Source organism: Lutjanus erythropterus, chromosome 5 (assembly GCF_056507025.1).
Source record: "Lutjanus erythropterus isolate fLutEry1 chromosome 5, fLutEry1.hap2, whole genome shotgun sequence".
Lineage (NCBI taxonomy): Eukaryota > Metazoa > Chordata > Actinopteri > Lutjaniformes > Lutjanidae > Lutjanus > Lutjanus erythropterus.
Genome location: NC_139321.1, coordinates 23,393,299 through 23,414,579, shown reverse-complemented (window position 1 = coordinate 23,414,579; position 21,281 = coordinate 23,393,299). Strand labels below are relative to the sequence as shown.

Here is a 21,281-nt window from a genome sequence, read left to right as displayed (position 1 = left end):
AAGAGCATGGCAGGCTCGGAGGAGTGCGATGAGATGACAAAGAGGACATAACATCCTACTGAAAAGTTCTTTAAAGTAAGACACACAAGAGTGAATGAGCTGTGAATTTGCCAGCAGAGACTAACAGAGTAGTTATTTATTGCATGTCTTTCATGTATCACATCCAGCACTTGTCAAAAGGTCATTCCTTTATCTGTCACCTAAAAAAGTGAAAGTGAAAGACTTTATTCTCTCATTAAATCAAAAGACTTCAGAAAGGCGACATCTCTTAAACACACGATCAACTGTTACAGTGCAACAGAGAAAACACAGCACATATTCACACATTCAGCAACACCTCCCAAGTGTGCATAGCCTCCCATCTAGACACACATACACACACAAACACTGCAGCACACACACATAAGCTAAGACACATTGATACACTCCTTTGTAGATAACATCAAGAAGCTAATGTGATGATTCTTTGAATCCTTTGTAGTGTCTGCATGTATTCAGTCGCCCACTTACGCTTATATAACAAGTGAGTACATGGTATTTTAATATTCTGTTCAACATTTAGCCACGTGTTATGAGACTGTTTTATCAATAGACTCTGGGCTAACAACAGTGAATTAGTGTTACAGTGCTTTGTTTTATACTCCTTCTAACATAAAGTCTTTATGCCAGACTACATGATGTCAGCCCAATAATAGCCTGAACCAACAAACATAGGGGAGCAGCAAGTTAGATATTTTTTTGCCTTGCACATTGTGTTCCATACATTGTGACACATATAGATGGATGATGGATATGTGATGGATGACATCACAGCTCCCCAAAAGTGAAGCCACTGCTCCATGATGACTGGCTACAGTATAACACAGGCAAACTGAAAAACTGATGTTCAAGAAGTGTTCATTTATCTGATAAGTTTGGGTTTTTTTTGTTTATGATGCTACAAAAGGAGGTTTCACTTCATGACTGATATCGCAGCTCCAATGCTGATCACTACTGAGCAGACTTTATACAGTGGGAGGAAGTGGAAAAGTGTTGTTCATCTTTATTTTGCAGCCAGTGGTTCTACAAGGCAGCTGGTATCATACACATTGACATTGTTTGTTTACATTATTGTTCTCAAAAGTCGTCCCTCGCTCCCCTTTCCTGGTGACATCACATTGTTAAAGACTGCAAGCTATGAGTGCTCAGGGACCAACATGGAGTCTGTCATGTCCTCCGGCAAAGGATTTATGACTATAATCATCTAATTTGACACGGTGGCCATCTTAAAACCAAAACATATTGTGTAGTTTGAATCTGGCATTATGTAAATGACTGAACATTCACTAAATATGGTTACTGACTGATCACTGGTCTTTGCAAAACATGGCTCTGTAACACCACCGGTAGTTGAAAACTTCCTATATGTTTTTTGACAGTTGACAAAAAAATTCCTTTAAGGTCCATTTAAGTAACTCCTCTGAAGCTTTTAATCATATCATATGAACTTCATCAATGAATGGAGTTTCCCCAGTTGGACAAGAGTCGAACATTGATGAAAAGTCCTTAACGTGCTCATTCAAAACGGAAACGTCAACATCTGCATTTCTATGACAACTGTACAAACTCTGTCTGCTGATGATGATCATATAATCAGATAGAAAAACTACATAATGGGGCTAAAGGTGAGATCTTTTGTCATCATCATGACATATTAATCACAGCTCATTGCTGTTTGGTTTTTGCCTCCAGCTGCAGAGCTCAGTCGATTTTCAGTGGCTGTTTTCCAAGTTTAAATTTCATACTGAGCTCATGAGCCCAGTCATCAATCAATCAATAATCTGAAATGGGTTAATCTACAAGGCATTATATATAAAATGGCTTTTGTCAATCTTACTTCCCCCAAAATGTGGACAGAATGGGGTATTAAACAGCCTTCTGTTCTCAGTTTGACTACAGTGGAGTGCTGTTGCACCTCTCTAACCCTTTCAATTTAAGAATCCGTACTCCCGGCCTGCTCTCATCCAGGTAGTCCAGGACAGGGTTGTCATAAGCCAGCTCTGCCTTCCTCTGTGTGGACTCTTTCTCTGGGTTAACTGAGGTTGTCTGTGTCGAAATGTGCTCCTCTTCCTCGTCTCCCAGCCCCGCCTCGTATGTGACTCTACAGCAGACAGTTGCCTTGGTGATCAAGCGGTCGAGTGGTTTGAGAGAGCGCATCCACTGGGGCAAGAAGTCCCAAGTCTGCAGCTTAGTGGGCAGGTGACGGGGGCTGTAAGCCTGCATCACATTTACCATGGCGATGAAGAAAGTCACGCCCAGGAAAGGAGCCCCAACACCGGCCATCACCCGCCAGCCTGCCAGCGAGAGGCCCAGCACCAGCGAGGGCAGGAGCAAGAAGCAAATGAGAAGGTATAAGACTGCAAACCAGCGGTACTTGGCGGTGCGCTCGCCCAAAACACGAGCCATCCGTATCGGCAGACGCATGAAGGGAAGAGGATACCACAGCAGGATGCCAAAGACATTGAAGAAGAGGTGACACAGAGCGATCTGTTCAGAGAAGATACGGAGATTCAGGGCCAGATTTTCTAAGAAAATGGCAAATGTGTGCTGCAGTTGTCATTGAGTTTGTGGCTGCAGTCTGTGTGTAGAAGTGACTGATGTTTTAATGAATAGTAGCTGAGCAGTTAATTATCTGTCTAGCCTACCATAATAACGTCATACCACCCAAGCATACCGCAAAATGTTTGTTTGGCCACTCGTTTAACAGGCGAAGGACAAGACATGCTCATGTTTGTAAGTTAGATAAGAAGGAAACTTTTCCAGGAAAGTTAGTGTTGCTGTTGTTCAAAGTCTCTTGCTCATGTGTTGTGTAGCAGGTTGCAGTCTGGCCCAGTTTGACCACTGAATCTGCCTGTTATAGGACAATGACGTTCCTACTTCTTGATTGGCTGTTTTCAAAGGTCTCCATAGATAGATAGATGGATACGTAGATGGATACCAGAACTGAATTCCCTTGAAAAAACTTGAGTTGCCATCATGATTAAATGTATAATAACTTTCTGCATTTTGGTTTATGATTTTTTCTCAAAGGTTGCACGCAAGCCACAACAGTTATCAGATATTCCTTTCACTGATAATAGCCTAATTGTTTCATTTTAGTTTAAAATAAGTTTTTAATTATATAAGCCTATACTTAATGCACTTTTCTTTTCTCACTACAATCTTCCCTGTGGCTCTTGTGAATCCCATCTGTGTTCTGCTTATGCTGTCTTTTCATATGCAGTCAGGAAAGAGGTGAATCTTGCAGACACTTGCACAAATGACATGCAAGCTGCGACTCCAGTCTGTTACGTCTGCTTGTCAAATACAGCACATGTGCACAGTGTAAGTGCTGAAAGAGGTAATGTATCACAGTCAGCATGTGCTGTCATTTACATCCTCAGAAAGTGTACATGACCTGGTTTGTCATCATGCAACATTCGTTTCATAAACATAATCTGATGACGTGATATGGTTCTAATTCTCACAGTTTCATATCCTACAAAAGTCTTTTATTCCTGGAGCAACTACTTACTTGCTTCAGATTTATGCATAAATCCATCTTCATAAATATACATACAAACATTTTTATAATCTTCAGTGTGTAGATAATTCTCTGTAACTCCCATGTTTTTTTGTTTTTGAAAGACATTTGTGGACCCCTTTATTGTTATTGTTGTCTCACAGTCTGTGTTTTGCCTCCTCTCTGAGAGGCATATCAGTGGAAAATATATTCATGAAAATCATTTTTTTTCCTCCAAAGAGGAGAATTGCACTTCCCCTTTTCTCATTTTCCTGCAGTTTTAAAATGGCTTTTGTATCTGATGAAACACTGGCTTACTTGTATGGCCGCTGCTAGCTTGTTTCCAGGACTGGCCAGAGCTGCCAGCAGGGCGGTGGCAGTGGTGCCGATGTTGGACCCGAGGGTGAGAGGATAGGCCCGCTCCAGACTGATCACACCGATACCTGAGGGAGACAACAGAAACATGCTGTGTCACAGGAAGCGAGGATAACACATGAAGACCATTCAAAGACCAGTGCTTAGTGGCATTTAGCAGTGAGCTCGCACCTGGTCTCACCCTGTCCTTCCAAGCATGTGGGAAAACCTACAGTGGCAACGAAAAACATGAAAGGCCATATCTATTCGCAGTGTTTGGTTTGTGTAAAAAGATGAGCATGCAACATGGCAGACTCAGTGCAAGAGGACCCCTGACCTCTGTACATACAATGGTGGAATGTAACTAAGTACATTTACTCGCTGAACTTGAGTATAAATTCAAGGAACTTGTATTTTACTTGAGAATTTCCATTTTATTCACCTTTATACTTCTACTCCAGTAAATGTCAGTTTAGTTTAGTTATTACTTGCTTACAGTCAGATTACAACTTCACATACTCGTCATGTCATCACAGCACATCCTCTGTCTCTTTCCTCTGCTCTCTGTCTGTGAGAACAGCAGGAAGAGTTTTACACACACACACACACACACACACACACACACACACACACACACACACACACACACACACACACCAAAAGCATTCATACAAAATCTGTTATTGTGCAGAGGTGTTGGTGTGTTTATTTGTTGTTTTAGAAGATTAATTGATTTGGAAAAAAATGACAAAATAACATTTCTTTTCTCTGATGCACTGATTTGTTCTCATTAACACCGCTCATACACGTCTAGCTCTCTCCTCCACTCTCATTCATCAATCATTCATGAGTCGGTTCATTCAGTGAATGAAACGAACCATGTTACTTTTAAGAACTGGTCTTCTCATCACTTGTACTGCTAATGTGAAATGCTAATGCTCTCTTGTTTATATAGTATTAGGGTATGTATGGCTCCAGATTTCTGATCCACCCAAAAATAACCTGAACACAGAAATGGTAATAAACATAAATAATGAGACTTAAATGAAAGGCAACTTCTAAAGTAACTTCTGAGTAGATATAAATGGCTAATTATAATGAAAAGAAAACCAAACCATTATTTAGACACTAATGAAAAATATTTCTGCCATATTCTGCCAATAATTCCCTGTAAATCTTACACACTGGACCTTTAACCAGGAACTGTTAGAGATTCTGTCATCTTACTGCTGAAGTATTTGCAGACTTTCGACTACTTTCCCAGAAACTAGTTAATGCACTTGACACCACTTTTGTGTGAAGTGCATTGCAATCACCAGCTGTTGAGATAAAAGATACAACGAAGACAAGTGTCAGGGATGATAAACTGTCTCTTTTATCCCTTTACAAATGTTGTCAAATCAAACTAGAATAATCTATCTTGTAAAACTCTTGAAGCCTGTGTTTGGGTATCCATTTCTGAGCGGCAGATATAATCTTAAATCACTGCTTTTACGAGGATTAGTAGCAGCATATGAGCACAGCAGTAAAATAAATGTTCTGAGTCACAAAATCTATTCCCCACTAAGTTTAAAAATAACTATTTAAACTATTCAAACCATTTGACTCAAATTACACTTAAGATAAATTGACAAAATATGAAATCATTTGTACGTGGTGTTTAAGATGAACAAAAGCCAAACATTTGAAAAAGCAACAGTGGGATCAGAGAGGCTGAAATGTACCTTTGCCAGATAAGATGACTAATGACTGTCAAATGAGTGGCTGCTTGACAGCAACTGACAACCAAAGTAGGGCAATGCTGCTCTATTTTCTTTCTCTCTATCTGTTATTTTCCATTTGTTTTCACTATATGATGCTATGTCGCAGTAACAGTGAGTAAAATAAACAGAAATACTTGATTAAGTATAACTGTGAATTGGAAATCCTCCTCCGTGTATAGCCTATAGTCTCCTTCCTTTTAGCTTTTTTTTTTTCCAAGATGGTTAATTACTCCTGTTTAAAATGAGAAATTATTCCCATCTTGCATTTATCACTGTGTAGCAGGCAGATGACTCAGTCATCACTGATTTTACATGCTTCATTTAGCCAGTGGCATACAGTGCTGGTTACGCAACATGCTCCTACAAACTTCACAAGACTCCACCAGTGGAAGTAAGCAGGTTAATGTCCTTATTTGGCCCCTGTCTAGCTCGCAAATGACCTGAGAGCCAACAAGGAAATTTGGGAACACACTAATTTTAATAAGCCATTAAATATAAGGCTACAGGAATCGGGTTTCTGTAGCAGTAAATGTCAGTTTAGAGGCCGTATTGTTAAGATTTAGAACTTGGAATAAAAACCAGTGGCCTTGGAAACAACAGCCTGGTTTATGAGCTGTTAGATTACAGTGGTAAATCTTCCAGGTTTGATTGACAGTAAAAGATGTTTTTAGTTGTTCTCTCTTTGCTATATTACTTAACAACAAACACACACACATTTACAGTATATACTCATACAACATGAAATGAGATCATCTAAGTACACATTTGCAGTAACTGTGATTTCAAACCTCGGATGCCAGAAGCAGAGTCCAGTCCAGTAACAGAACTGATAGCCACCTCTGCACAGTGCTGGCCCACTCAAGGATAAGATCTGAGCACAGTCAGAGTCGAGTTTAATAAGACATTACAAGAGACAATCTTTCTGAAGGCTTGCACCAAATGAAACAGAGTCATAACTGCGGGGTCAGGATGAGAAGGAACTTTACATGAGTCCAGCTTTCAGACTGGACGCTTGCTGGGAACGGCCCCCGGGTTAAAAACAGCACTTTCTCTCAGAATGTGAACGAACCAATCTCACTGCTTTGCCACACTGTGAAATAAACCTGAATTTGCTTTGTTACTTTATGGATGGTATGTGTTATTCAGGGCCGTGTCCTTAGATCCTACACACAATAATGCATCACACTGGCATTAGTCACACATGCATCATTTTACTGTGTACTACTATCAGCATTCCTACACATTTTCCATTTCAAAAATCCATACTTTTCTGTGACTGTCCAGACGTCTTGATAGTTTTTTCACACCATAATTGAGATCTGAGTACAAACAGCTGTTTGTCTTTAAATTGCTTTAAATTCTAACTGGTAACATGTATGGATCGCACTATGTTACAGTGCACTAATAAGATATAACAGGTCAAGCTTTGTTTCAAATTAGACAAAAACGAGAAATATTTTCTTTATTAGACTCTTTTTAGAGGGTAATTTGGGACACAACGCAACACAACTGTACTTAAAACTAGAGTGAACTGCTACCTCCCCATTTTAAGGGGCAGTTCACCTCAAAATTAAAAACATACAACATATTTTTTCCCTGGCCTGTAGTGCTATTTATTCATCTTCTTTTTTGGTGTGAGTTGCAGAGTTTTGGAGATATCGGGTGCAGATTTTTTAAAATTTATTTTTTAGAGTGAACTATCCCTTTAAAATCAATACGTGAGCCAGATCTAAAATTGTAGAGATAGAGGTACATTTTGTCTATGGGTGACTGCAGAGGCTAATAAGTGTCAGTGGAAATCAATACGCTTTAGTTTACGGTGCAGCTCTGTTCTGTAATGTGTCCCTAATTGTTATGCTTGTTACGTCTAATTAGAATAACATTAGGTCTATAGTGGCTAATTAGGGTATAACTACCGTCTAATTAAGAACATATTTCTAGTTTTTGTCTAATTTGATAAAAAGTACAGCTTCTTATTAGTGTACTATAAAATAAAGAGGAACCCACAACCTTTGCATCCAGTTTTCTTTTCCCACGTGGAATCCACAGCCAACCAGGCTTTATATTTGGAATCGTCAAAGACGTAAACTAACCAGTGCCACCCATACTCATTTCTTCCTTTAGCACTTTGAATAAATAACTTTCTGTTGTTATTACCCCCATATTTTTCGTCTCTTTGAGTTGGAAAAAGTTGCAATTTATTTTTCAGTGTCTTTGCGGACTTGTGGATTTACTGTTCCATGGAAACAAAGGGAAATGCTGCCATAAAGACACAGTTTCAGAAAAGATGGTCTGTTTACTTTTTGATAACGCATCACAGCACAACTCACAAATGTTCAAACAAGATTAATATTTGGCTACTTGTGATGCTGTATATACAAGTGAAAGCTACTGCTGCATTTACTTTCAAACTAATCTGGTGGCAGATGTCAGAATTTTAGAAAAGTTTAGAAAATAGAACAGGGTTGGTAGCCTGGATACACTAATATTTCATCCATACTCTCTTTTTTTCATACTTATCCAGACATGTAAATGACTAAAATCAAGTTCTTTTCAGTACTCTCCTCTTTTCAATACTTTTTTCCATACTGTGTCGGAAGCATGTATAATGTATAATGAATGAGTGGAATCTGTTTATCAGAATTACAGTTGGATTTTGCATTATGCTATATACTTAAAATGAACAAAAGTTCTACTAATTACCCATCCAGCTGCGATGATTAACTATCCAGTTTGCCTGACAGTATTTCTAAAGAGAGAATCAAGTGGAGGACAAAAGGATTAAATAGTTCTTTATCATTCCTCACATATCTGTTTTACTGTAAAAACTAAGCATTGCTGCCATAGGTCTCAGACTCAGACAGAGGTGGTGACAGTGTACAAGGTTAAACTGATATTATTCAGTAGTTTAATAGCTGGAGGTGTTGAAATATGCTGTCTGCCTCACACTGTGTAACTGAGGTGGGTGGTGGACAAGAGCAAGACAGACAGTATGTATCCAAGAGCGTAAAGTAAAGAAATGAGGCAAGTTTTCGTGCTTATGCTGTATGATATTAGCAGCCACTTTTTGAGTAGGGTCACAAAGGCAACACTAAAGTACTATATTTGAATTTTAACCCAAACCCAAACTGACCCGTAGCAGCACCAGTTCACCAAGTTAGAATAATGATACTCAGTCACTGATGATTATATTAGTTGAGTGTTTGTCTCCTCGTGTCTTCTTGTGCTTTCAAGTGACTGTGCTCCATATTTTTTGTCACAAAAGGCTGCTAGAAACAAAGAGTCAACCACTGTAAACTCATTTTGCATGTTTCCACTGAATGTTAAATATGTTGTTTATCCTCAGTTGTGGTGCTTTGCATAATATAATCACATATTTTCAAAGGAAAAAAAACACAGGAAATGTTGATAATGTACTTAAGCCTACTTAAATGTATTAAAATTCATAAAACTAAGCGTATCTATTCATTTATTACATCTGTCATTTTACATATAACAGATGTCGGTATTACATAACACTTTGTGCGCTGTTGGTGAACGTCTTCATAATTTATATTAGGCAGGGAACCACAAAAAATATCTAAGCTCATGTTTCATTTGGATCTCATCGAGCCAATATATGATATGAAAAGCGAAAAAGTTTTGTAAATTATCTCTTACATCTATCCAATTAAGTTCAGAGACCCATTGATAATGTCCCTTGAAAATTGAAAATGAACTGAGATTCCAGATTAACTTCCTAATTTTATCAAATGCAAGAAAATAATAAGATTTTGATAAATTAAAATATCAAAAAGTTCTGTAAATGGTCTTTTGGTGGGGGTGTTAATATATTTTTGCGATTTTCCGCTATTTATGCCCCTCCAAATTCCTCTCATTTGAAGTGATATATCTGCTAATTTTTAATGTGTATTTTGCGCACATAGACGTTCATGCTTTAACTCATTTGATTCTGTTTTCACGTCAGCTTACACTTTATTGTATCTTTGTGCCCTAGTTTCCTTTCTCACATTAACATTTTATCTTGTGAATGCTTTAAATGAATATTCACCAAATGTAATGCAGAGTTTCCACGCTTTGTGAGGCGCTTACAGTGTTCACAGGTGGAAAAATGCAAATACCACTCACCTACAAGAGGAGTCATGGCTGAAGTAAAAACAGAGCTACTCTGGACCACAAATGTTACTCCTGCACCCACAAGCATGGCCGCGTATCCTGCCAGCCACCCAAGCGGATACGGCAGGTCTGGTGAGATAAAGGGAGGAGAGATGGAAATTACCCACATGCATAAACACAGCGATACTTCTGTCTTCTGGACGGCCTCTTGCATGCAATGTGCAACTAAAGCAGCTTCTAAAGGTTTTCATGTCTTGTTTCTTCATCTGTAGACGTATCCTGCATACTGAACAGCCGCATATTGAGGCGCCGTGTAAAAGCTCCAGCAGCAACAACATGCCTACCTGTGTTGATGACTTTATGGATGACCTTTGCTACTTGGCCTTTCAGAAGAGAGTTGAGCAGCTTGACTAGAAGCAGCAGACACGTGCAGAGAACGGCCAGAGAGCCAGCCAGGAGAATCAGGCCCACAGTGAGGTCTGACAGCTCGCTAGACACAAACAAATGCCTGCCTGCAGAGTGACAACACCAACAGTCATCAGGATGATAAAATACATAGTTTCATTAAATTTTTAACAACACTGATTGTGAAAAGAAAAGTCATACTCGAAATACATATTCAGAATTATTGTACAAGTCACAAGAGGGGGTGGGTTGAACTCACACTTCAGGGATGATTGGGGCAAGTCAGGACTGGGGCCACAGTTTTCAGTGCTCACATTGCTAGTGGACTGTAAGAAAGAAAGAAACGAAAAGAAAGGAAGAAAGAAAGAAAGGAAAAGAATAAGAGAAGCAACTGTGATAACACAGAAATTAGCAACAACACAGTTGTCATTGGCAGCAGTGACAGGCTCTATTTGGCGCCAGGATGTGACACAACAGTCCACATGTGCAGGAGACAGCGGTGACAGCGGAGATGAGCCATTACCATAACAAGGTCAGTCTGGCACCATTCTTTCACCAGGCTCCTGTTCCTCATGTCCTCATTTCCCATGGCGATCCCTGTGATCACACATTTGTCCAGCTGAGGATGAAAAGAGAAATATCTTTCATCTTTTCAGTGAGTTATATCAGAGCAAGTTTAGAGGATTGAAGAACCAGTGTGTAGGATTGTAAGACAAACTATGGTGGTTGCGAAACTTCCATAAAACACAAAAGGCCTTATCTAAGATTTATTTATTTCAGCCAAACCAGAATCGGTGATTGTTGGAGCAACGGAAAGACGAGCCAAGCATAGTGAGTTTTATTCCTATTTCTGTTGAGTTTGAAGAAGAATGCTAGCTAGCTAACATTGCTAACAGTTACCTAATACAATGAGATTATCAAAATGGATGATAAATACTATTAACAACATGAAGGCTACCAAGCTAACTGTGAAAAGTGAAGTAACTAACTTGGATGAAAAAGAACAAAAAATCACAATCAATCATCAGATCAGTGACATCATTCTCCAAACTCTTCAAATGCAGCATATAGAGAAATACAAATATTGACAGGGTTGCTAAGCTATAACTGAACAATCACTGTTTGGGGTTTAGCTAACAGTAAATTACCTAAGTGGTGACTGGCTGATAGTTTTACCTGAATGATGAGCTTGGTGACTGGCTCGGTGATGACCTTGAGCAGCTCAGGTGCTTCCTCCCCAGGTTGAAGGCTGAAGCTGGTGACCAGCAGGTGTGACAGTCGGGTCATGAGGCCGCTCACCACCTCCAGCGGCAGCAGAACCAGCACCGACAGCCAGTTGAAGCAGTCGTGGATGGTTGCCCCAGCAAAGGCACTGCAGTGGAGTTACAATCATTTTCTGTGTTAGCAAAGGTCAGCCATCAGCAACATCAACCACTCTAAATGATTGCTTGTTAATCTGCTTTTCGTGGTTCAACTTTTTCGCATGTGTGTGATGTAATGAGAATTTTGACTCAGTATGTCAGTGTAATGTGAAAGATTAATAAATTATATTTATTTTACCAGACACAGATTAAGTAACGTGCCATCTGTTCAGTGCCGTCTATCTCATGCCAAAGGGTTACTGGTGTGGGATCAATGTGGATTGCTGCCATTATTGTTAGTGTTACAGAAATTACACTCAAAATGGAGGCTGAAGCAAAGAGGCAGTGAACAGCTGCTAATGCTTTTCTCTTCACCCTCCTGAGCTTTCTCCCCTGCACTTTTGTCCCTCTTTCCTCCATCTACCCACTTATCCTCTTCACTTTTCCATTTCAGTTTCTTCTTCCCCGCTCCTCTTCAGCTCCCCTCCACTCATCCTCTGCCTCGCCACCTTTCTTCACTCACCGCTGAAACTCGGTTCTCTCTGCCGCTTGCATCATGGCCACTATGGTGTTCGTGACTGATGTCCCAATATTGGATCCCATGATGATTGGAACAGCAGACCTCACTTCTAGCACTGTGAGATGAGACCACACAGAAGGGCTTTACTTGAAAGTTGACGATTCCTAAAACTATATGCATGCATGTAGTCAAAGGTGCAACATTCAGCGTCACTAGATGTCAAACTGAGCAGAGAATGATATCACACTCCCTGTTTGCATGTTGTTATCCAAGCTCCTCTGTTTATGTGGCCACTCATGCATGTTAGTGCATGTGCAGGTGCATTTTCATGCGAGTCCCTCTCTTTCTGCGTCTGTTTTCCAAATGGACTGACTTTTTCATATTAAAGCTCAACTGTGCACTAAAATATGCTACTGAAAACATTTTAGGCTAGAAATAGGTGGTCCAGCAACGGCCATCTTTGATGAACACTGCCCAGTTTCACAGTTTGATCTGAGTTTTGGAAGTCTCCACTGAAAACCAGACCCAAAATGGCAGGTGCCTGGTCACAATATTTCAAGTATTACAGCTAAACAGCACACATAAATATGTTTCTGAGAAATAGGCAATTTAGTAACATAACCTTTATCAATATTTGATCAGCATTGCCTAATTTCACAGTTTCATCTATGTTTAGGAGGTCTTTGTTGGAAACCAGAGCCAAAGTGGCAGCCAATTGGTTACAATATCTCTTGCATTGTAGCTAAACAGTCCATTAAAATATATTTATGAAAAAATTTTAAGCAAGAAATAGGCAATGTAGTAGCATAATCTTCCATATTTGATCAACACTGCCTAATTTCACAGGACCATCTGTTCCGGGAGTCTTCGTTGGTAAACAGAGCTAAAATGGTGGCCACCTGGTTACAACATTTCTTGTATTACAGCTAAATGCTACAACAAAATATGTTTCTGAAAACACCATTGCCAAGAAATGAGCAATGTGGTAACATAATTTTGGCTCATATTTGATCAGCAATTCCTAGTTTCACAGTTTCGTCTGAGTTGTGGGAGTCCTCATTGCAAACCAGAGCCAAAATGGCGGCCAGTTTGTTATAATATTTCTTGTTTTAATACAAGTTAAATGTTGCACTAAGAGAAATGTGTGATGGAGTAACACAATCTCGAGCTTTCTCTGAGCAACACTGCCAAGTTTGACAGGTTGATTTGAGATGTGTGAGCAGTATGTGTTCAGATGACACTATTTTTCCCACCTTTATTAAATGTAAATGACGCTTGCATTTGTTCTGGTCTGAGATGATGGTGGTCTGCTGTGACCTCTAGACAAAGTAAATGCCCTATATAGCACCTTTAAACAAAAAACATGATACATGGGTAAAGGTCTGCCCTCATTCTGAACGGTAATGCATCATGCACGTAATCACTACACATGACCTTCCGCATTTCAGTTTTAATAGAGATGAAAGGTGATTGTAATTTGCAGGTAATGGAAAGCACGCTTAGCCTTCAAAACTCTGCAGGGGTGTTTATTGTTAGGGATGCCTTTAATGATGATGACCTAGAGAAGGAACCTGTGCACGCATACACACACTGATACAGACACTTCCATGCCTCTGGATCTTGTTTTCTGTTTGATAATTACCCATTATCTTCGTCCTAGCTCACTTACAGAAAGAATTTAGAAGCAGAGGGGCAGCTCCTGCATACTGATATCATTTCATTTCATCACTTTAACCTAATAGATGAAAGAGGGTCTACCTTGAAGCCTGCACTACCAACAGACAGGTCATAACCTTACCGTGTAATGGCTTATGAGGCGTAGTAAATTGTCGACCGACTGCGCGACTCAGTTGGAGGGTGATTACAGCGTGTGAAATGGTTTGATTTGATTATCTTTCTGATCTCAGTCCAACCTGCTAGATTACAATAATTCTCAGATGGCTTTTTACGCATGGCCACAACAGCACTATAATCTCGAAATGGCAGTTTCAGGTCAGGTCAGTCAGTCAGTGTGTGGTAATAATCACTCAAAAGAAACAGTAAATTATGCAAAGTTTAATCATTTAGTCATTTTAATTAAATGTAAAGGATATTTATAATGTTTGAGTTTATTTGTTTCTTATCGTCAAACAATCCAACTGAAAGACAAAAATCTAATAAATTCAGTGATGGAGGAAGTGCTAAGATTTTCTACTTAAGTAAAAGTAGCAATACCACAGTGTAGGAATACTCTATTACATATAAGTCATGCGATCCCATTTTTACTTACTGCTACAAGGAACTTTCATACTGTCTTGATTTTGGGGGCCCATGTAAACAAAAGCAGTAGTGTTTCCAAGACATAACCATAAAATGTAATGTCGCTGGTGGTCTTTTTTTCTTTATTCTTTTGTAGGTCATGTGGAGGCATAAGTAAGTAATAAAGTAATAAATAGAAATTGTCAGTCTGAATATCCAAAATAACTAGTTATCAAATAAATGTACTGGAGTAAAAAGCACAATATTTGCCTCTGAAATGTATTGGAGTATAAGCTGAAAGTGGCAAAACATGGAAATACTCACACACTACTTACTTATAAAAACTTACTTACTTTTCCACCACTGAATAGATGTATCCATCATTGTCCAAAAACTTTTAAAAACACATCAGTGAGCTACGAGGTTGCACTGACATTCTGCAGCTGACATGTTTCTTTCAATAGGAGGAACACCATCCAGCTTCAGAAAATGCTTATAAGAGCACCAAATGTGTGTCTTAATCAGCAACTCAGAACACTCCCCAACCAAAAACACTTTTCACTGCTGTGTGAGTATGTTGTCCAAACCCACAGAGCTCAGCTGTTTCAGGGAAATTATTAAGCCCTTTTAAAAATACAAAATATTTATTTGCAACACATTATTTGTCCTTTACTAGGAATGAATGAGTATTACGACATTGACTTAGACTTTTTTTTGCTCTTCATTTTGGTAATTATGTGGGATTTCTCAACAATAAAGATCAATTTAGAATAAACTAAATCTTCCTCTGTCCTAATACACCTCCATCTGCTTACATTTATGTATTTAACACAAGCTATAGTTATGTACGGCTAATTTGGTCCTTAATACTATAAGCAACAGATCAAGTAACATAATTTACTGTACCCTCCTTGGGGAATGCAGCATGAGATTGGGCTGGGAGCCAGAAAACTGAGATTATAACCATGAACTGCGAATTAATTAGATCCATTTTGTTATTGGCATACATTCAGCATGGGAGTTTTCTGTTTTTATTACTATGTTACTGTTTTTCTGTTTACTGTAATATTATATGCAACATAATAGCCTGGGGAAACACACAGGCATTTAGTGTATACAGTACACACACATGCAGAAACACACAGCATATATCTCAGATTAAATGAGGCCAGGACGTCTTTTCATTTCAGAGTCTTATTTAAAACTAAAATAAACTCATGCTACAGTACGTGGTGCTTACACATTTACACACTCTTTCATGCGCCTACTCACATCCGGAGGCCACCAGACTGACGACAATGGAGGTGGAGGTGGATGAGCTCTGGACCAGCACAGTCACCAGGATCCCCACCACCAGCCCTGCCACAGGGTTAGACAGCACCGCATTGTCCTGGAAAATGTCCCCTGCCACTTTACCTGGTTAAATATGCCGCCCACATACACAAAGACATACACACACACACACAAAAAAAAAAGTAAAAAATACTGGTCTCAGACATGACAGCGTTGCCAACAGCAGTGTTAAACAAGATCCAAAGTGCTTGTTTCCCCGAATCCAAAAAGGTCAGCAGATGAAGCTTTGCAGTAAATTATACAGTGCTGTCCCAGTGGGACAGTGTGAACTGTTCTGCAGTGACTCATTCATTTGTCAAACATCAACTGGCTGACTCACCATGAACCCGCTGAGGGGGCAGTGAGGGTTATAGAACTTACCCCCTGCTAACTGGAAGGCTGAGCTCAGAGTATCCAAGGAACAGACAAAGAAGAAGAGGAGGCCGAAGAGGAGAGGGATCTTGGATAAATTTATAAGGAGCTGCTTTATCTTGTTTGGACTCGCTGCTGGGGTCTGTGCTGACCTATCTGTTCAAGACAACAACAACAACCAGAAGGATGGTTAGCCTCACAATGTGCCCTAAACCTTGAGGCTGGAGTTTGAAAAAATGAAGACAGATGCTATTTGCACTCAGGTGTCAATAGATAACAATGCTATTTACACCAGGGATGGTATAGCCAATGTGGGTGTACCTGGATGTATACAGCCTAGCATGGCAGCGACAAGCACCCAGGTGTCCAACCATGCTATTCACACCCAGAGTGTAAATAGCCAAATTGGGTACACTGGCTATTTACACCAAAAAGGCAAGACATGATCTTTTCCTAAGCTGTTTACACCCAATCCCCTTATTTTAGCCATAAAGAGCAACAAATTCACTTTTGATAAGTGCCTGAGGTGCCTGAATGGGTTTGGCGCAAGGCTTTCCCACAGCAGACCAGGATTCAAGTCCTGCCCTAAAAAAGACAACGTTTGACAGCAGAGTGAAATCACATAATAGCGGTGCCTGTTATTTAGTGTTTTATATTATTTTTAGTTTTCAGTCATAGTTTGATAACGTTTAGGCAACAAACCTACTTAGGTTTGGAGAAAGATCACCACGGATAGCTGGGTGCTTGTCTCTGCCATGCTAAGCTATATGCACACAGGTGTAATTAGCCATATTGGCTTTTCCAACCTGCCACAAAAAGCATATAACAATACTAATACTAAAAAAAAAAACTGAAAAAGATAAGTAAATTAAAAGTAAAAGTCAACATCGACCTCTAGTTTCAGGAATTAAACCCCAGTCTCCCTGGTGCAAGTTGGGTGTTTAACATATATACATCCACCACAACCTCCTCCCCACAGAAACTTTGTCACTCCTAGAAGCTAAATTAAGGGGCTGGGTGTAAATAGTCTATTCTTACCAAGGTGCAAATAGACACTCAGAAAAATGTATCACATATAACACAAAACTGTGGTGTTTCTGCCCACTACATTGCATGTTTATCTCAGTCTTGTGTTTTCTGTGCTCTGGATGAAAGAGATAGCCTCAGTGAGCATTCTCACATGTAGAGAGCAAAGCCATCTGATATACTACATTACCCATATGCAGCCAAACACTGCTGAGTGACAGCAGGACTTTGCCTTTGTTGCCCAGACTGTGTGATCCCACCGGCCCTGTGTGTCTTTTGAGCATGTCCTTATCTAATGAGCATGTGGTTCAGTTTCTGCTGTTGTTATTTGTTTTTTTCAAAGAGATCAGACTTGTGGCCAACCCAGGAGATGAATGTGTGATTCTCCTCTCCATGCCACTCTTGTACCTGTCTCTTTAGGGAGTCTGCCTGCTTTCCTGAGTGGAGGAGTACTGGACTGGTGATTGGTATGTTGCTTGTAGCCCTCGAAGCTGCTGCTGCTGAGGTCAAGGGTGGAGCCGATGCCGGACTCCCTGTCCTCCTCCAGTGGGAGTTTGGGCTGTGAGGAGAGCAGAGTGCTGTGCATCCTCAACCCTGGTAACAAAGAACAAGAGTAAAGTACACACTTGGGTGGCGAAAATCAGCCTTGAAGCAGTTCAAAGACATAAAAGCAGAATGATGGGAATTAAAACTAATAAGTTACCGCCGTAGTCGAGCCCCGTGCTCTGTCCAGAGGACACTATCGTTATAGATCGAGATGACATGGTGCTTTGATTGCTGTGTGGAAACAGAGGTAATTAAAATCACAGGATGACACCATTATACACTTTGAGATAAAAGGGTTCCAAAATAGTTCTTCCCAAAGAGCTGAGGTTCTACCCAGAGCCATTAGCTTCTGAAGAACCCTGTTTATAGGAAAGTTTCATAAAGGGTTCTTTGTAAGACTAGTGGTTCCATTAAGAACAATTTTCCTCCGAGGAACCCTTTTTGGAAGAAACAGTTCTTCAAGGATTGCTGAACAAAATTTATGTTGAAAGATGTTTTCTCAGTTTAAATAAAAGTAAATGGAACATAGATTATAAAAATGATGGGTGACAAGATATACAATCTATGGGATTCAATATTGTTTTGCCTCATCTGTAGGATACAACATGGTTCTGCATAGAACCTTTTGAAGAGGGTTATAGGTGAAAACCCCCTGGGTGGATATAAATGAAACCCTTGGAACATAAGATGGTTCTGGGTAGAACCTCCTGAGTGGTTTCTTGTTAGGTGGAAAGGTTCTGTATAGAACCCCTAAATAGGCCTTTTCCACCAACATGGAACCGGACCTGTCTGGGTTCAAGCACCTAATTTTGAACTGAATGAGAATTTCCACCAGAATAAACTGGTTCGGAACCTGAAAAGCTGATTTCCAGCTGGAACCGATAAATAGCAGGTTTTCCTTGGGAACCAAAGTGGGTGTGTCATATTTTACAAGTCACTGTGCATTGTGCAACAACCTCTGCTGATGACATCCTTGATTACAGTGGTTCCACTCAAATTGGTGGAAACATGAGCTGGTTCACTAGATAGCACTCAGTTTCCAAAAATTTCTTGAATGGAACCGGTTCAATAGCCAGAGCCAATTTGGTGGAAAAAGGTGTTCATAGAGGGTTCTGGGTGGAACATTTCACACATGGCTCTAGGTATAACCCTTTAAGTTGGGTTCTACGTAGAACCCTCTGAGAGGGCTCTACTTGGAACCCTCAAAAAAGGTTCTACCAGGAACCAAAAGGATTCTCCTATATGTACAAGTCAAAGAATCCTATGTGGTTCTAGTTAGCACAATTTCTAAGAGTGCAGAGGGAACAAATGTGAGGATGAATGTGTTTATCAGCCACCTGCAGCAGTAAAAAGAAGCCAAAGGAGACCAACATGTCCTCATATGAGCCCAGATCAACAGACAAGCGATTAGACGAGAACAAAGGCAGTCCACATTGTTTCTAATTGGCAGCTGTCCTTGATTTGAGGTCAAATCACACACCACAACAAATGAACGCCTTGTCAGAATCAATGAGGAAACATCAGTATCCGTGTAACTCGTCTTGTGCTCCGTTTCCTGCAGCTGCGAGTCGGCTCTTAAAGGGACTCTCCACCGTCTATAGAGCAGCAACTCCTGTCAAAGGTTTTCACCGCTCTCGGTTTAAAGAGACCGTTTTTCCCCCTTTTCATGTCAGCCACTTTACCATATTTTGGGGACTCCAGTGGAGGAGGGAGTGCTAATGTGTCTCTTAAAAGCAAAGAGGATGGAAGTGAGTTCAGTAATTACGGCAGCTGAAATTACAGTAATTACAGTCGCTGTATCGTTTTCATTCTGTGTGGCATCCTCCTGAAAGAAGTGATGTGCAGAGAGGCCTGTTAGCATATGTACATCTATCTGTATGTGGGAGTATTTGAGACAAGTTCCATAGATTGCAGCTGAATAAAGTCTGAATGCACTTGTGCCTTTGCTGAATATTATCCTCTATAATCTATCTGCCCCACGCTCATCTGTTTGCCAGTCTGCCACTCTTTCTGTTTCTGTACTATTTGTGAGTTTGTCGTTAAGTCACTATGACTCACATTTCTAATGCAGTTTGAGCCTGAAGTAAGAAAAAACATGGATTGATGAAACATTTAGCAACTGTTGTCAGTTGGTGATGGCAGGACTTCCCAACATTTTCCAAAGGATGTATGAGCTGTGGGTCCCAGAGCTTCAGATAAAATGCTGGAATTAAATCTATTCACATCAGTGTTGATTACAGTGCTTTCAAAACATGTTATTAGCATGGACATGTTACCTACCAATGTCCAGTAATTAGGCATTTCTAGTCAGAGATACACAAAATATTGGAAGGTATAATCAGAAAGGCAATCCAAGCACAAAAAAGTCAATGGTAACAACAAGGAAGGAAATATTTAAAAGCCTGAATTATATAGGCTAAATCGTTTAAAATATCAGCATGTTTGATCAATACAAGTTTTCATCAGTCAGTAGAGGAATGGAGAATTATCACTAAAGAAATATACTTAATGGATAAGAAAAAATTACTTTCTCACGTTGCCTACAAATAAATAGATAAACTGAGTTATGGCCCAATGTATTGATGCAAACTGTTGATTTGAAAGCAATCAGATAATTATTGAGTACATCTGACTTAAAGCAATTGTGTTCATATAATTTTGTTAACTTGGTTTAAAAAAAATTCAAAGTTAATTTGTGTGTTTACTATTTGAGGTAGATTTTCTATCTATGTCATAAATGTTAACCACTTTTGATTTATCATTTCAAAAACATGTGTTCTACTTTATTCCCTAATATCAACATCAGCACCAAAAATCCATTGTTGGACACACTCCTAGCCAATTTTCTGTTTAAACTTACTGAATTGTCTCCCAACATGTTAACACACATCTTTGTTACTAACCTTTACATCCCTCTTTCAGAATGTAAAATAGTTGTTTGACATTTTAGGATGCATATTGCTTTAAAAAATGATAATAAGGGCAGGGTTTTAAGCCATATAGTTCATGTGTTGCAGACTTGCAGTGCTCTCTGTAGCTGCAACTCTGCAGTTGGTGAAATATGCTCAGATCCTTTAATTAAAGAATTAAAAGAAAAGAAAATGTTGTTTATCATAAACATTTGTTATATTTGAATATTTTACAGTGAAGTATCTTACCTTTTCTGAATCAGTCTTAGGTGCTGTGTGTGTGACCCCCTGAAAAAGGAAAGCATCAAAGTTGTGTGTAAATCATCTTTAAATAAGCTACCACAGGCCTGTAGGTGTCAGGAGGAACACCTCATCTCTTGTCGATTAACTTGCTCTATCATCACAGACCTCATCGTTAATCAGTAACACAAAGCCTTAACTTAATAATGCATTAGTTGGGAGAGCACATTGTGTATTATAGGTGATGGATGATGTTTGCTCAAGCAGCTATTTTTCACCTGATATGGGGCCCAGACACAGATTCCAAGATGAAGAGGACTGTTTGATGTGATTGATGATCCCTGTTGTTTGAGGTGCTCCCAGTTTCACATGTGAGAGCAGGGGAAATGTGACATCTAGTGGTAAACGCTGGAAGAAAAATCATCAGGTCCGCTCATATTCTCACGTAGCTGTTTTCATCACGCACTGGCAGTCTGGCAAAGATTAAAGTCAGGGTATTAAATGATCATTTCCTCCATGAGATAAGTCAGTGTGAAAGTATTTCAGACACGTACAGTG

The 21,281-nt window shown here is 39.7% G+C and overlaps 1 protein-coding gene across 1 annotated transcript; it reads right to left on the bottom strand.

The window, feature by feature from the left end:
* Positions 1-211: 211 nt before the first annotated feature.
* Positions 212-20,790, bottom strand: slc34a1b (solute carrier family 34 member 1b). The gene is made up of 13 exons (XM_084719286.1): positions 20,733-20,790; positions 17,732-17,805; positions 17,437-17,622; positions 16,012-16,158; positions 15,571-15,714; positions 12,064-12,175; positions 11,356-11,551; positions 10,703-10,798; positions 10,439-10,505; positions 10,119-10,286; positions 9,787-9,903; positions 3,860-3,984; positions 212-2,526 (listed from the first exon to the last, which is right to left on the bottom strand). Exons 1-13 carry the CDS (start codon positions 20,786-20,788, stop codon positions 1,933-1,935), a joined length of 2,082 nt encoding a protein of 693 aa, XP_084575412.1. The 5' UTR covers positions 20,789-20,790; the 3' UTR covers positions 212-1,932.
* Between the last annotated feature and the right edge of the window lie 491 nt (positions 20,791-21,281).